General features: G+C 45.8%; 1 protein-coding gene across 4 annotated transcripts in view; it reads right to left on the bottom strand.

Moving 5' to 3' along the window:
- Nucleotides 1-17,245, bottom strand: part of FRMD3 (FERM domain containing 3) — a 264,744-nt gene that overhangs the window by 79,451 nt on the left and 168,048 nt on the right. For all 4 annotated transcript variants that reach the window (XM_038769693.1, XM_038769696.1, XM_038769694.1 and 1 more), the window contains 2 exons: nucleotides 14,850-14,928; nucleotides 5,027-5,124 (listed from right to left, as the gene is read on the bottom strand). In XM_038769693.1, the coding sequence (XP_038625621.1) occupies nucleotides 5,027-5,124; nucleotides 14,850-14,928 (177 nt within the window). The remainder of the gene's footprint in view (nucleotides 1-5,026; nucleotides 5,125-14,849; nucleotides 14,929-17,245) is intronic.

The following is a 17,245-nucleotide window of genomic DNA, read 5'->3' as shown; positions in this document are numbered from 1 at the left end:
GGAGTGCCCAGGCCACAGATTTCTGCCCTTCCTGTACATTTTCTTACACGCTCTGAATACTCATCAGGTGCAAAAAAAAAAAAACCAACAACAATAAAAAACTCATTTGTTTTCAGTGCCGCAAGTTTCATTGAAATGTAATAATGGCAGGGCTGAAACTCATAAATGATTCTGATCATTCAGGCCTCTCAAATTCCTTTAGACCTTAATCAGCTAGTTATTTTAATACCCAAAATATTTTCACTGGAAAGATCTGGACAATTGAGGGCAAAGAGTACTTTGGTGTCCTAAATTACTCAGGCAATTTTTGATTAGCTAAGACTAATGGGGAAATGGAGAAGCGTCAGAGGCATAAGTGGTGGCCTGTGCCCCTGGAGAAATCCCAGGACCCTGGAGACAGGGAGTCTGGATAGTAGTAGTAGCCAGTCAGTCAGTTAGTCAATCATATTTATTGAGCGCTTACTGTGTGCAGACCACTGTACTAAGCACAATATAATATAGTAGTAATAGAATTTATTAAGTGTTTACTGTGTGCAGAGCACTGTACTGAGCAGTAGGAAAGACTATATGGGTGGGAATTTTAAAATGGGCTCTGCAGTAGGACTGCCAGAACATTCATCGACTCCATCCTGAGCGGTGAATGAGGTTGATGCAGTCTTCCCGCGTCCCTCTCACCTGGTCAACCAGCCAACAACATATGCTAGCTCCCCTGTGCCCAGAGCATCATTACTAGGCATGGACCAAAGCCCTCCAAGAGAAAATCTGCTAAACCACAAAGTCCGAACAACTTTAAATCAAAACTGGTGCAGACTGAAGGCGCCTCAGTGGGTGGGGTGTGTGGGTGGGTGTGGGGGGGGAGGCAATGTTGCATTTCCTGCAGCATAAGGCTGGACCAAATAAAAAAGGCCTACACCAGGAGGGAAGAAAAGTCAACTCAATGCTTGCAAAGATGAGAACGCAAAAGGAACAATCAGCTCTTGAAACCTACCTGGAGTAGGTACAAGATAATCCGGTTGGACACAGTTTCAAGAGCTGAAACAACAGCAGAGGGAAAGATCTTGTGCTCTGCATCTGCCAAATTCAGGTTTGACATTTAAGTAGGGCAGTAAGGTGCCCTGTATTCCCCAACATCTTATACCTTCCAGAAAGCTCCCCTCTTCCCACCCAAACCTCTTACCCTTCCTTCTTTTGAGGCAGGTGCCCTTCCATGATGTACTACGCCTGTTTCTGTGGAAGTCTGCCCTCTAGACTGCAAGCTCATTCAATTGTATTTACTGAGCGCTTACTGTGTGCAGAGCACTGTACTAAGCGATTGGGAAGTACAAGTTCGCAACATATAGAGACGGTCCCTACCCAACAACGGGCTCACAGTCTAGAAGCTAGAAGTCTAGAAGCTCACTGTGGGCAGGGAATGTATCTGTTATAGTGTTCTATTGTACTCTCCCAAGCACTTAGTACAGTGCTCTGGACACAGTCAGCGCTCAATAAATATTGAGTGCTCAGTGTGTGCAGGGGACTGTATTAAGTGCTTGGGAGAGTTTGATAAACCTGAAATACGTGGAATGGTGAAGGAACAGGAAGTACAGTTAGTACAGTGCCTTGGCACAGAGTAAGTGCTTAACAAATACCATAAAAAAAAGGTAATGTCTGATTGTAGGAGACCAAAGGAAATCACCCTCCCAGAAACTTGAAGACCTTATCTCAGAGCACTCAGGGACTTCTGTTCCGTACAAAACCTGTGGAAGGAGTGTGAGTTCAAAATTTAAAAGAACAATTCAGCAGCTCTGTGGGTACTTATTGAGTGTTTGCTATGTGCAAAGCACTGCACTAAGCACTTGAGAAATTGGGCTGGGAACATTAAAAAAAGACTTGCACCCTAAAAAGTCTGTTTACTCCAAACAGACTGTCTGGAAGGCTGTGGAAACACCTTCTGTATTTGGACAATGTCTCACTTCCTCCTACAGAGAATAGAGGGAATTGCTGAAAACTATTTTTGAATTTTCTCCTCTACTAAAATGCCATTCCTGTGGATCAAAGGCACTTGGTCCTGGGCTAGGCTAAGTATGGTTCCCTTCGAGTGAAGCTCCAAGTTGTTTTGTTTTTTTTTAATATGGCATTTGTTAGGTGCTTACTATGTGCCAGGCACTGTGCTAAGTCCTGAAATAGGTACAAGATAATCAGGTTGGACACAGTCCATGTCCCACATGGGGCTCACAGTCCTAATCCCCATTTTACAGATGAGGTAACTTAGGCCAACAGAAGTGAAGTAACTTGCCCAAGGTCACACAGCAGACAAGAAGCAGGCCAGGATTAGAACCCAAGTGCTTCTCACTCCCAGGCCCAGGCTCTATCCACTAGGCCACATTGCTTCTCTAAAAGCATCAGAATTTCTGGTCAAGACATCTTGATATTTCAGAAATTGGAATGAAAAATCTGAATGAAAGTAGTCTACATTAATAATTTGCATTTGTAAATGATCCCAAGAGGTTCTAAAGCTAGGAGAGCATTCAATCACTTTGGCTTTATCCAACCTAAAAGAGGGACCAGACCTACCTCTCCTAATTAGAGTTGGTGCTCTGATCATTTAATAGCAAGGAATAGCATCCATCTCTTCTAAATGGTCCCTGTTTTTTGTTTTGTTTTTAAATAGTATTTGTTAAGCGCTTACCACGTGCCAGCATCGTACTAAGCGCTGGGATAGATACAAGCTAATCAGGCCGGACACGGTCCATGTCCCAGATGGGGCTCCCAGTCTTACAATCCCCATTTTACAGATGAGGTAACAGGCCTGGAGAAGTGAAGTGACTTACCCAAGGTCACACGACAGAAAAGTGGCATTGCCAGGATTAGAACACAGGTTCTTGTGGTTGAATTCAAACCACAACAGCAGAGATTCCCCAATATGGAATTGGTTGTGATGGACATTATTGTGTTAACAAAGGAAGGAAAGAATCCGGTGGCTCTGTGAACAAAGCAAGCCTATATCCTCTTGATACCTCAAGCATGTCACTGCTGATAGAAGCCATTCTGTATCCTGTTTTGAAGCAAGGTAGGTCCCCAAGACATGTAATATCTGGCCAGCACTAACTGAGACTTTAAAAGAGATTGCTCCTCCAGACTCTCTGCAGTTTTGTGATGTCTGGCAAATGAGAGTTGAGTGAAAATACAGGGTGCTTGGGGGAGGGTTGGAGTAGAAAGCCAAGAAAAGGGCAACGGAGGTGGAAGAAACAAAATAGAGTAATCAAAGTAAATCGATTCATTCATTCAATCGTATTTATTGAGCGCTTACTGTGTGCAGAGCACACAGAAATCGATGGCTGTACAATTCCTAGAGTGGGAAATGCAAAATCTTGGCACCTGCTCTCATTCTCGCCCTCTCTCAACTCTGCACCCCCCAAATGAATTGCGGTATTGAGAACAACTTCCCCCAAGAGCCTGACCGAGTAAGCGCTTTTAGACATAACGGTGAAAGAAGAAGACGGTGGGTTTTGAAAGCTTCATGTATCTGATGCCAGGCAGCTGGATTTTTGAATCACATCTTGTCTCCCTAAGATCTGTGGTGGGCGATGTCTCCTCAAAGCGAAAACCCCTTCCTCCATTTTCCTAGCGCATTTCTGATTAGCATATTGAACCGTGAAGACTTGCCGTCCGTGTGCCTGAGCCAAAACCGGATACTGAGCCTCTTTGCTCCCGGGAAGAAAACCAACTTGAGAATTCCACTTTGAGCTGCAGAGCCACCAAAACATAATGCAGCTAAATCACTAGATCGAGTGTCACTGGCCTGAACTCCCTCCTCAAAATGTGACAGGTAACTGGGGCAGTGAAATATCTGAGATGAATATGAACTTATTCTCTCGTATGATGCACTCCTCTTCCTTACAACAGGCACTCTGGGTTTCTGCACTTCTCACTCTCGTTAACCCAAAATGGGCTAAATTCTCTCTGCTTTTCATCATCAATCGTATTTTCATCTATTCCAAAAGTGTGGCAACCAAACACACACACACACACACACACACACACACACACACTCACTCTCTTTCTTTCCCCAGTTCATAAAAGCATCATTAAGGTTCACTTGACATGAGGCAGGATCACTTGGGATTTCTCAGACTGACCCTGCAGTTGCCACCAATTGACCACCAGGGAAAGAAGGGAGGTAAGCCAGCCCCTCCATTCAGTGGCTATGATCATCACCATGGCAATGCTAACTCTAGCGGTGGTCTTCACTCGAATTTCCAGCCTCCCAAGGTGGTGCCACTCATTTGAGAGAAACCCATGGCCGTTCTCTCCTGTCCAGACCACCTGATGCTTGCCTACCCTGGAGCAGGAGAACAAAGGAACCAAGTCTGACCTGCCTTCACTGCCTGCACTCACTGGCAACATAGGCCAGTAAAAAGAAGAGCACTAAGTTGGACTGTCTCAAAAAACAGTCCAATTGGCTTTTTTGATGTCGGGCTGCTGCGGCCCACCCCCAGAATGCAAGATTGTTTCAGGAGCTAGCTTTCCAGTGGGTTTGGAAGGTCATCTCCAGGCTTACTGTTGCTTTCCTGACAGTCACGGACCAGAATGTCCCCTGGCTGACCTAAAATAGTCTAAAATTCCATCCCTTCGCTTCCTTCTCCAAATATGAGCCATCCAAACAGCGTGACCATCCTTAACCCAGGGATCGGGCTGCGCCGAGCCCAGGGGCGGGGTCCGTGGCAGCCGTCGGTGAGATGTGACTGAAGACTCCCAGCTGGCATGCTGGCACCGGTCCCACTGGGTGACCCACTCGAGCGGCATATGGTTCCAATCCCAGCACACGATGCGTGGGATGGGTAGGGGAGGGGCCGGGCCAGACTCATTTCTCCAGACCTGTCAAGCTGTAGGCCGAACCCTTGGCTCTCCAAGGGGGGACTTGCCCAGCTGGAGTCCTCCACAGGGCAGGGAGGGTCAGGGAGAAGGTTTGGCCTGGCCCTGCACCTTCACCCTCGGGGGCAGGATCTGCCACCGGTATCCTCATTGTACCACAGGCTGCACTTACCTTGTACAATGCAGGCACCCAGATAGGCGGCATCAGAGAAAGAGCAGAGCAGGCGGCCGTGGAAAATATCTCTCTTAATCTGCAGATACAAAAGATACCTGCAACACAAAAGAGAAAATGAGAGCCACACATGGGGCTGGACCAAGGAAAGAGGCCCCGCTTGAGGAATCTTTGGAGTTTAATCTATCAGGTCACTGGATCCTGCCAGGTATCTTGGGTTCCATGTGGAGTGGCAAACCCAACTAGAACTCTGAAGAGGCGGGGTAACATCAGCTCAGAAAGTCGGTCCTGTCTTCTCAGGCAGGGACTCTTCAAAAACAGTGGAATTCAAAGAGGGAAGAGAACCCTGAAGTTGGGAAACTGGGATGAATGCTGGGCCAGGAGTCATTTGACAGAAAGTCCCCAATTTGTAGGATGGACAACAAATTTATCCAACCGAACTGGTGATCACCAGAATTGGGAGGCTCTCTCAAGAGAAATCTACCGCTCTGGCCCAATGGAAACATATCAGTGAAGCCAAGCAGGGAAGCAGGACTGGTGGTCCATGACTCCAAAAAGCTTCACCCTAATTGTATAGCACAGTCCCCACTATGGACTTAATGTTAAGTTTCCCCATGTAGATTTGGGAAGGAAATGTTTAAAATGCATTTTCTTCAGTAAAGCCTTTTCCAGAATAGGCCAGTCCTGATAATCCCAGGTTTATCCAAAAAGCCACTGGGATCCCCAGCTGCAGTATTTCTGGGGCACTAGATAATCTCACCCACTTTGCATTTCTGAATGGAAGAGAGCAAAGTAACAGTGGGTGTCTGAGACATAGTTGTTTTTCTGAGCAAATGAGCCATCGGTCTTGATCAAATATCAGGCTCCCTGCTTTATTAAGGTCAATTCTATGGGGGGGGAAAGAAAGAAGACAGCACTTTCTGCTTTCCAAGTTATTAAACCAAGAAATGATTTCTAGAAGTAGAAAACCGGAGATAAGCAGCCCTGATATGTGGCTCCCAGGACCCCTCCCATTATGGTACCCTGCTTTCTGAAGGTAGGATGAGGTGCTCGGTGGGAGTACATTACAGCTTGTCAATTTGTTTTATGACTCCTTGACTGATGGGGGTAGCAATGGGCTGAAACAGAATGCTCCCTTTTACTCTCGCAATACCAACCATAAAGCCGCTGGTATGTACGATTATACAATTTAATCATCCAAACAAGATATCGCTTTGCCATTTACTGCATTCGCCACACAGTGTGGTTTTTTTTTGTTGTTGTTGTGGTGGTGGTGGTTTGATTCTTTTTACATAATGAGTTTTTTTATTTTAGTTTATAATTTTATCTTGCAAGAAAACAAAAGAACAAATGTCTCTAAGTTTCTGCCAAGAGCACAGAAAGTTCCTTCTCTTCAAAAACGCTTCTTCTTTGGCCATGATTGGTTGTATCAGTTTTCTTTGGAAAAACCTCAGATCATTTGCCATCAGGTTCACTGGCTTAAAATAACTGGAAATATCACTTGGCTACAACGTGAATTACTGGGAAGTGGAAAATAGTTTCTTCTCGTGAGAAATATTGGGTATGGAAGGATCCTTGAAAGGTCATCTAGTCCAGGCCCCTGCCGCCCGACAGAACTGCACTCATGTCAAATTAGGCCAAGAGTTTGCTCTTCCGTTGCAATATCTCCTGAGAAGACAGTTTCCCCCTTTGTAATATCTTCTAAGACAGTTTTGCAGACTCCCAACCAGTGTAAACACCTCAATTACCCATCTTTTTGAGGCTCACTCCCATCTTAAATTCAGACTTACTCTCCAAATTGACCACAAAATGCCAAGATGTTGAGAGATGCAGGACCCCGCTTGCTCTCCCTGTCCACCCAGGGCCAGGCTAAAGCTTCTGAAGGGCAGCAGGGGCACAGCCACTTTGCTGGTGTCCACATTTCATTTTGAGCTTGGCAGGGTGGGGAAAGAAGGTGGGAACCTGGGGGGACAAGGTGAAGACAGGGCAGTGCAGGCTTCAAAGAGCTAATGGGCCAGAAGACCACCATTTTTGGTCTTTTCAGCCCTGTTGGGCAACTCTCAGGCTTGGCCAAAGACCTAGGATAAACGAGGCTGAGAGTTCAGGCGATAAAGGCGTAGTGGCCAGTGTCCCCATGGGTGGCCATGAAGGCGCAACTCCTTTCCAGGACTCTCCACTTGAGTAAAGCGTAAACCTGGATTAAGAGGAAAACCCTGGAGGCGGGAGGCAGAAGGAGAGGGGTTTTCTGTTGTGCAGCTCCAGGCATCTGAAGAGGCGACTCGGCCTAGCTATCTCAGTGCCTTTTGGGGAGGAATATCGGCAGTTGTAAAACTGTCAAAATATGCAGCTGCTGATTTTACAAAACTTAATCCCAGGTCCCGCTAAACAGATGCTAATGGGCTACTGTCATGTTTTGGAATAATCCCTTCACCAGAAGTCAACTCTTTTCCCTTACTTGACTGGCTTTTCATTGAGAGAAACATAAACTAGACAGAGTTAAGCAGGAGAAAGTTGTTGCCTTAGACAGACTGAATTGCCTAGCACTCAGCCTGAGCACAGCCCCAGCAGGATCTCAGCTGCAGAGCTGTTGAAGAAGCAACTTGAAGGTGTCACAGGTTGTGATTTGGCTCTGTTTTCTCTGTTAATGGGGAAGATTTTTAAAACACCGCAGGTGCTCAGAAGTCGACAACAAAGGGAAGGAGTTGGCGAGCAAACAACTACGGAAGAAAAACCCCAGAAAAGAAGGGGTTTCTTTTCTTCTAAAGTTAACCTGCCCCTACCATTGACCAGACTGTCCTGTGGATTGCTGCTGCAGCTGCTATTTCCGGCACCTGCTTTTAGTAGGAATAATGGTATTTATTGAGAGCCTACTGAGCGCAGTGCACTGTACTAAGCACTTCAACACCTGTTACTAGGCGACCCAATTCAGCTCCTGTTGACTTCATTTTACACAGAAAAAAGTCTAAAGGCAACCCTCAGGGAAAGAAGACAACCACCGTGGAAATTGAAATGGGTCTGGGTATTTCAGAGGAATCTACGGGCTTGGGATGCATCTGGGTTACAGACCCTGAAGGTGCACACACACACACAGACTCTTGCAAGGAGCCACCAGGCAGCCATCTAACGGTGCAAGGAAACCTTTGCCCCTCGGGGAAAGATGGAGGCAGCAGCAACTGACAGAGAGCAATGGAAGAGGCAGAGGAGCCCTGAGTCCCCAGGTCTTGGGGTTGCATTCGGACTGAGGCTGGAGTACCACAGCACAATCCCACAGGGCTGCGCTCCATTTGTGTAAAACATAGTTCAGGGACAGTAATGGTAAAAAGAGATAAAATGGGTGTAAACTCTAGGGCCCTCATCATTACAATGGTGGCTCAAAACTGCTCCGCTTTGCCCCGCCTGCCATTTTTTACTCTATTGGGTCAGATTCGCCCTTATATACAAAGGTCTCCCACCTTTCTCCAAATCAAGGGGGAAACTGCACACTGTAAGCACTGGATAAATACCACTGATTGCTTGACTGATTTACCTCAAGGTGAGGAGAGTCCAGGAAACTGCTCTGCACACAGTAAGCACTCAATAAATACGATTGATTGATTGATCTCCTAGCCATTCTTCATTTTCAAAGATGACACCACAGGCAGCAAGAGCCTACCTTTGTGGCAAGATGAAGGTTCTCCCAGCACGGTTGTCCGGTGACAGCGTTTTGAGCTTGGTGAGGCAGGCCTTATTTCAAGCCCCTTTTCTGGCCCTGCCCCAATTTGGGGTGAGCTGTGCATCCCTAACAAGGAGAGTTCAGACGCTCAGGGGGTTGCTGTCTCATCACGGATCGAACAACCAAAATCACTCAATTGATCAATCATACTTATTGAGTGCTTACTGTGTGCAGAGCACTATACCAGTCGTTTGAGAGAGGACAATACGGCAGAGTTGGCAGACATGTTCCCTGCCCAAAATGAGCTTTTAGTCTCCTTAGCTGCCTACTTGAATACGCCATTGGTTTAAAGTTGGGGAAGGATAGGTTATCCCACCATCATTAATGTGCGTTTGAGTTTTTTTGCATCAGTGGTGATGGTTTGCATGAAACCATCTATACTCTCACATGGACCCCTGTGATCATCAGCAAGCATTGAGAAAATTATAGGCTGCATTTAGGACTGTTTTTTTGCTACCTGGTTGGGGCAGGGGTAGGGGTAGAGGCGTTTATCTGGGAGCCTACTTCCATCATGCTTTGCAGTATGGATTGATTAAAAAAGGAACAGAACCTCCTGATAGGCACTTTGACTTAACAGACAAATGAAGTGAATAAAACATGCAGAAACAAATTAAGACCTGACTAACTTTATCTACCACAGTGCTTAGAACAGTGCTTGACAGATAGTGAGCTCTTTGCAAGCACAGTTAAAAAAAAAGACTTGGGCTAACTGGGCTGTAGCCCAGGACCCACCCCTAGTAGGGGGTCCTTTGGGTACTATTAGCTACTCTCCAAAGCGCACAGTACAGTATCCTGCACACAGGAGGCTGTAAGCTCCTTGAGGACAGGGATCATGTTCACTAACTCTACTGTGCTCTCCCAAGCACTGAGTACAGAGCTAGGCACACAGTGGACTGTAAACCCCTCAAAGGCAGGGATCATTTCTACCAACTCTAGTATACTTTCCCAAGCACTTAATACAGTGCTCTGCACACAAGGTAAATGCTCAATAAATAGCACTGATTGATTGAGTCCCCCTGCTTCCCATCAGGGTCACCTACTCTGGCCCGCAGACCCCAGTCTGCTCCAAGCTAATGAATTCTACCTGCAGCTTCTACTATCCAGGGTCCACCACCACGAGAAGCTGTGTGGTCCTGCCTGGGAGTTAGAAGGACCTGGGTTCTAATCCCCACTCTGCCACTTGTCTGCTGTGTGACCTTGGGCAAGTCACTTCACTTCTCTGGGCCTCAGTGACCTCATCTGAAAAATGAGGATGAAGACTGTGAGCCCCATATGAGACAGGGACTGTGTCCAACCTGATTAGCTCATACCTACTCCAGTAGAGTGCCTGGCACAGAGTAAGCTCTTAACAAATAGCATTAAAAAAAAATCTTACTCCAGACCTTGAGTTTGCCTACTATTGCTCAACAGTCCAACTCATTATGGCCTTGATCCTGCCTTGAATCTTGAGCCTAAACAAACAAACCCTTTGGTGGAGGCAGGTGACCATACATTTTGTGGCCAGAAATGGGGATAATCTAAATAAGGGGGCCAAAGAGGACAAACCACAATACCCAAAGCCAATGTTAATGTGGGAATCCTGGTAAACTTGAATGAAAGGAAACAAGAAACAAGGCTATAGCTGAGCTGAAGGCTCTGAGCTCCTGAAGCATGGAATGTTGAAAACTCTTTGAACTCTGGATTAATAAGCACATCCAACTTCACCCTCCATCCCCACCCGTCATGAACACACACCTGTATGTCCCCTAGAAAATGAACCCATAAGCCTCTCTCTTTCCAACTTCCTCAGATACTCAAAGGAATAAATGTGTTCGTACAGCTAAGTTGCCCAACCCCCCACCCCGACCCATACCTTACAAAAAAAAAAACTCGCAGATTGATAGGGAACCCTGTGAAGCCTAGATAGAAATGGGCACCACATTTATTCGCCAACCGCCTAAGAGCAAATCTCAGAAATATGGCCCAAGCCGGACGAGATGTTTTTGCCCCTCAGTGGAAAGAAGCCTTGTTCTCTGCCATGATGGGCTTGTCGTTGAGTCTCCTGGGAAGTTGCAGAGTTGGTGAAAAAGGGAGAGAAGAGGAGAAATTACTGATATGAACTAATGTATATTTGTCACAAAAAGCAGCCTGACTGAGGAAAACAGCTATTTCTATGAGAGCATTTCACCTTCAGTCCTTTTCCCAAATGCTTTACCAGTCCATGTGCATTTGCACCATGCTGTGCAGCTAGAACAGGCTGCTAAAATTTCCTTCCTTCCTTTTTTTTTCATTTTTAATTACCCATTAGGGGGTAGACCACACACATTCTCTTTCTGACTGACAAGATACAAAAAGGACTTCCAATTAAAGGAATTAAAAGCTAGAAAAATTGTTACTGTAAAAAAAATCCTGCCATGATTTTCACCAGATATTTCCTCACCTCCTTTCAAGCTTTTAAGTCAAATCTGTGTTCCTGTCCCATCAGCTTGGTCTTATCCCACAGGACTGCCTACCAGGGTGGCACAAGTGTTATCAGCACAGAAGCAATGTGACCGAGTGGAAAGAGACTCTAGTCCTAATCTCGGCTCCTCCATCTGCCTGCCGTGTGACCTTCAGCAAGTCACTTAACTTCTCTGGGCCTCCGTTACCTCACCAGCCGAATGGATATTCAATACCTGTTCTCCCTCCCCCATAGGCTGTGAGCCCCAGGTTGGACAAGGAATGTATCCAATCTGATTATCCTATATTTACCCCCTGTGCTTTAGCACAGTGCTTGTCACGTGGTAAGTGCTTTACAAACACTGCAATGATCTTGGACTTCTTTTTTTCCCATAATTATTTTGCACAGTGCCATCTAGTCCATCCCAAAATGGACCAGCTAGTTAAACTAGGTAATAGTCTCTTTTTCATTAGAACTCTCTACTTTTTTCAGTTTCCTCAGTATGTAGGGGAAGAGCCTATAAAGGCTTGTTTGTTTTACAATCATATCACCCTTTCTACAATAAATCTTCTCCATATGACTAAAATTTCCCTTATGACCTGGTCCTCTTTCCTCTGATAACACCAGAGCCACACAAAGGGTCTCATTTTGGGATTGTCAGGATCTGGCTAGTTTATCTTGCCCTTCATTTTCACACTGAAAGCTAGGGAATATGGACCACAGCAATCGCTGCTTTAAAGACCAGTGCCAGCACACTGCGGGTGTTTAATAAATGCTAAATAATAGCCCTGAAAATGCTATTTCCACTGTTCCAATCACAACTCCAAGCTACACAAAGTGAAAGTAAGAGCTGGTGGAGCAAAGATTAAGAGGCAGCAATCTCTTCGACACGGCATCAGTAGAGCCAAAACATGAAGACGCTTGCTGTGATTTTGATGAATCAGAAATTTTCAGAGATCCCTACCATGTTTCTGTTCATTCCAAACATAATTCCTGTGACTATGATGGGGCAGGAGAGGACAAGGGTGAAATATCTGGGGAACAAAATCCAGAACATTTGACTCCTAAAGCTTAGTTTGGAGGGTGGGGGAAGAGGGAGTCCCTGGATTATTCATAATGTTGGAAAAGATGGTTTTGGTCTCCTCCAAAAAGGTAAAGACTGCTTTAATCATCTCTGAGGAGGTAACACTAAATAGAAAAGCCAGAAGGATGGTCAATACTCAGTAGTCGTTCATAATTTATACTTGAAGTGCTATGTTTCCTACTCTAAATAACATATCCATCCTTTGCATCAATCTTCAACAGAATCGTCTTGATATTATTACATTTACATGTCCTAAAATTCCAAGGAAGTGAAAATCAAAAGGCCATGCCCGCTCAACAGTTATGAGTTATTTGGTTTAATAACAGAGCAGCCATCCCTCAACACGAAGCTTTTCTTTCCCAATTTTACAACTTTGGGAGTAAGAAACAGTAGAATGTGATGGTTTGCTGTGAAAGAAAGGATTGCGTTCTGTGTGTTCAAAGCAGAATTAAAACTACAGCTTCCCTAAAGCTTCCTGAAATAATCCACCTTTCACAAAATACTTGGTTTCTTCCACACTGGTATTTGTTTTCTCCGAAGATCATAATGGATTATTGTGGATTCACTATTTTCGGTTAAGCTTGGGGCCTTTTTCCTTCTGTCACAAAAGACTTTATAATACCATGGCAGATAAGACACATGCATGCTAGCCTCAATCCAATTTCAGTACAGAAAATTAATAAACAGAAACACATGTGATCCTTGGAGTTATATTTGGAATTTTTAGGTTTTGAGCACTCCATGTTCTCTAAAGTGGTTTGGAGTCCCAAGAGATGCACTGATGGCCGAACACTTATTTTTCACACAAAGCAAGGCCTTCTGGGGGTCCATCGAGCCCAATATTCTGTCTTCCCAATCCGCCTCCATCACCCCGGCATATCTGCACACAGTAAGCGCTCAATAAATACAACTGATTGATTGATTGATTGATCTGCAGGTTCACAACATTCATCCACACATCTTACCTAGTTTAGTGATTCATTAGTGTGAAATGTCTGGGGTAGGCAAGCTGAATGAGAGGCTTGTGCAATAGCTGACCCGACTGAATTATTTTCCTCAAATATCTCTCTCCCCAAAACTTGCATAATGCCTCCTCAAAGAATCTGCATCCTGTTAGCCGAACAACTCATTCCAAAAGCACAAGATTAGGAACATCTCTCAAGATCCACTTCCATCCCCATTATGGACTCTCATCGCCCGTCCTCCTGCTCCAAAATGGCCACTTGCTCACTTCACGAATCGACTTGAGTCCACTGAGAGACATTTTCCATTGCTTCTGCAGCTCGGTCCATCCACAGAGAGGCGGCCATCTACCCTGACACTCAAAGAGAGTCAGGTCAGCTTCCACTGGTGGACCTGGAGTCATTTCATCCCCCAGACTTCCCCGCCTGGGAGATACACTCAAAAGGGAATGTCATCGCTGCATGAATCTAAACCAAACACTGTGCCTCAGGGGGCGGGAGCAGAAGTATGAAGCAGGTTCCCTGACTCTAAACCCATTATCCCGGGTGGGGAAGGGAGAGGGCCAGGTACACCGGCAGATCAATGATGAGACAATGAGATATTTACCCTCTCTCTACACCCACAGTGGGTGCTGCTTCTCTGGGTCCCCTCATCCCGTTTCCAGGCTTTTCTGAGAAAATTTTCACTCAGGACCCTCTGACCCCTCCTTGCCCCCATTGTTTAGCAAATGCTCTATGAATTGGGGTGGGATCACCATGACAAATATTGTACAGTCCGGCCAGTGGGTTCATTCACCTCTCTCTGCCTGACCTCACCAAAGTCGCTACGAATTGTGGGGCATCAGAGGCAATGGGGAGGGGGAGGAGAGCTAGCTGTCAGCGCAGTAGATCCACCTTTAAATCACTCCCCCTGGACTTTCACGATATCCCATCCCCCTGCAGCAAGATCCTAGAGCAAATGGTTCCCAGGACCACTTGGCCCTGCACTGAGCGGTTTTGCCACTTGCCAGAAAAGGCAGACCCCTTGAGGATCTGGGGCAACTGCCCTGATCTGCCCGATCCTGGACATGGCCCTGTTAACCCACACATCCCACCACCTGAGGGGAACAATTCCTGTTTCACCACTTCGCCACAGCTCAGGTCTGTTCCTGGCCTCCCCCCAGCTTTGCTCAGCTAAAGATGCTGCTCAACAACAATGTGGACTAATGCTAGAATCACCAGCCTGGCAGGGATCCAGAGAGGTCATCTGGAAGATAGAAGAATTGGCTCATTCAGCCAACAGCGTTCAGGGTGAGGGAAGAAGCAACTCGTGTGGTCACACTGGCCTGTGGAAATTGGGAAAAGCCACACACACCAAACACTACGAGCATTTTTCTATTTATTTTTAGCACCTGCTGAAGGATGCTTTCTGATAGCCCCTCCCCTCTAACCACTGCTCATTTGTGCAGTTTAATTACACTCCCAAAGACAACTGTTTGAAAAATCTAAAGGCAATTAAATGCTAAGAGAAACATTTCGCGTTCAGTTCAGCATATGCCTTGTTAGAACATTGCACCACAGACTGGGGGAGATCCTTGCAGCCAAACGCACAATCCCCCGGCTCATTAATAGCGTAAGTTAAATGCACAGTCAAAAGACAAAAATACCTGGTGAGCTCTTCTTTAATCTTCAAGGGTTCGTGTGGGTAGAATTTCACTCTAAAGCACATGGTATAAGGTGGGTGAGCTGAAACAGTACATAAAAAAAAATAAGCATGAGAAGAGTAGCAAAGAACATGGGCTGAAATACATAAGCCAGAAAGGCTCCCAAGTGGTCTTACACACTAGCCTGTCCAATGGCTTGAGCCGAGATTCCAGGCAGTGAAAGAACCAAAATCCCCCCAAATCAAATAAATGAATGGATGACAAGCCCAAAATCGAGGCAGAATACAAATATGCTAATCAAATTAGAATAGACATGATTTTCCACCTGACAGGATTCACTTTTGCTGCATCAGTCAATCAAGGTAACATGCCAAAACAACATCTCTTCTTCCACCCCCAGAGGGCAGATGAAGTGTCCATAAAAGCTCTTCAGCTTCTCGCTGGTGATGGAGGTGGGGGGAAAATGTCATTACGCTGTTGATTGCTCTTCCACTACTAATGGGGATACCACGCCCTAGAAAAATCAAATACTTCATTCTCTCGCCTCATAAGGACATTTAAGCACCTTGCCTGATGAGCAATCTGGTGGATAACCTCCACATTTCAAAAGCTTTGTCCTGAGTTGGAACTCCTTACCAACAGCTTGAAAGCACTCAATCACCTGGCCCCCTCCTACCTCACCTCACTACTCTTCTATTACAACGCAGCCCACACACTTCACTCCTTCTAATGCCAACTTACTGTACCCCGATCTCGCTGACGTCTTGTCCACGTCCTGCCTCGGGCCTGGAATGCCTTCATTCTTCATAGAGAAGAATGCGTGGCTCAGTGGAAAGAGCCTGGGCTTGGTAGTCAGAGGTCATGGGTTCAAATCCCGGCTCTGCCACTTATCAGCTGTGTGACTTTGGGCAAGTCACTGAACTTCTCTGTGCCTCAGTTACCTCATCTGTAAAATAGGGACTGAGATTGTGAGCCCCACGTGGGACAACCTGATTACCTTGTATCCCCCCAGCACTTAGAACAGTGCTTTGCACATAGTAAGCACTTAACAAATACCATTATTATTATTATTATTATTATATCTGACAGACAATTATTCTCCCCACCTTCAAAGCCTTACTGAAGGCCCATCTCCTCCAAGAGGACTTCCTGACTAAGCCCTTATTTCTCCTTTTCCCACTCCCTTCTGCGTCACGCTAATTTGCTCCCTTTACTCACCCCTTAATCAGCCCTGCAGCTCTTATGTCCATATCTGTAATTTATTTATTCATATTAATGTCTGTATCCCCTTTTAGACTGTGAGCTCACTGTGGGCAGGGAATGTGTCTATTATTATTATTATTATTATCATAAAAGACACTACTTCCTCTTATGCCTAAACTACACATACATGTCAGCTCATCTCCTAGGTCTTCTGAGGCTCAAACATAAGGAAATGAGCTTAACAGAACCTAGAGAGATTTTGGTTTGACTTGAGAGAGAACTTCTTGACTCTCTCGGAAGAGAACAGTGCTGGGGTAGATACAAGCAAATCAGGTTGGACACAGAACCCTGTCCCATGTGGGGCTCACAATCTCAATCCCCATTTTACAGATGAGGTAACTGAGGCCAGAGAAGTGAAGTGACTTGCCCAGGGTCACACGGCAGTCAAGTGGCAAAGCCGGGATTAGAACCAATGATCTTCTGACTCCCAGGTCCATGTTCTATCCTCTACGCTATGCTGTACTGTACTCTCCCAAGCTCTCAGTACAGTGGTCTGCACACAGTAAGCACTCAATAAATACGCTTGACTGACTGATGGACTACTAACTTGCCTGGAAGCAGGGGGCTGCCTTTTGTCACACTTTGTGTCTGCTGAGAAGCAGCATGTCCTAATGAGAGCACGGGTCTGGGAGTCAGAAAGACCTAGGTTCTAATCCCAGCTCTGCCATCTGGCTGCTGTGTGACCTTGGGCAAGTCACTTCACTTCTCTGGGCCTCAGTTCCCTCATCTGTAAAATGGGGATTAAGACTCAGAGCCCCATGTGGGACATGGACTGTGCCCAACCTGATTATCTTGTATCTACCTCAGCACTTGATACAGTGCCTGGCACAAAGAAAGCACTTAACAATTACTGCAATTATTAGTGTTATTATTATTATTGTTATTTCTGGAAAATGGCAGGTTGTGCTTGTAGGGAATTGTCATGGAGGAGCTTTCTTGTGCATGCCTCCTGATAGGTCATGACCACTCTGACTGACAGCCCTGAGTTGCCCTTTCCCTTCACCCCATTCTTTTGAGGCCTATCTGGGATGGAATTCGGTGGAGGGATGGAAGACGAGAAGCCGGGGGAGAGAAGGACAGGGAAATCCTGAAACGCTCTGTCAGTCGGGGAGATGCACTGATGTTGGGACGTCGGG

Source organism: Tachyglossus aculeatus, chromosome X4, assembly GCF_015852505.1.
Source record: "Tachyglossus aculeatus isolate mTacAcu1 chromosome X4, mTacAcu1.pri, whole genome shotgun sequence".
Taxonomy (NCBI): Eukaryota; Metazoa; Chordata; class Mammalia; order Monotremata; family Tachyglossidae; genus Tachyglossus; species Tachyglossus aculeatus.
Note: the sequence above shows the minus strand (reverse complement) of the source record. Positions and strands in the feature narration are given on the sequence as shown.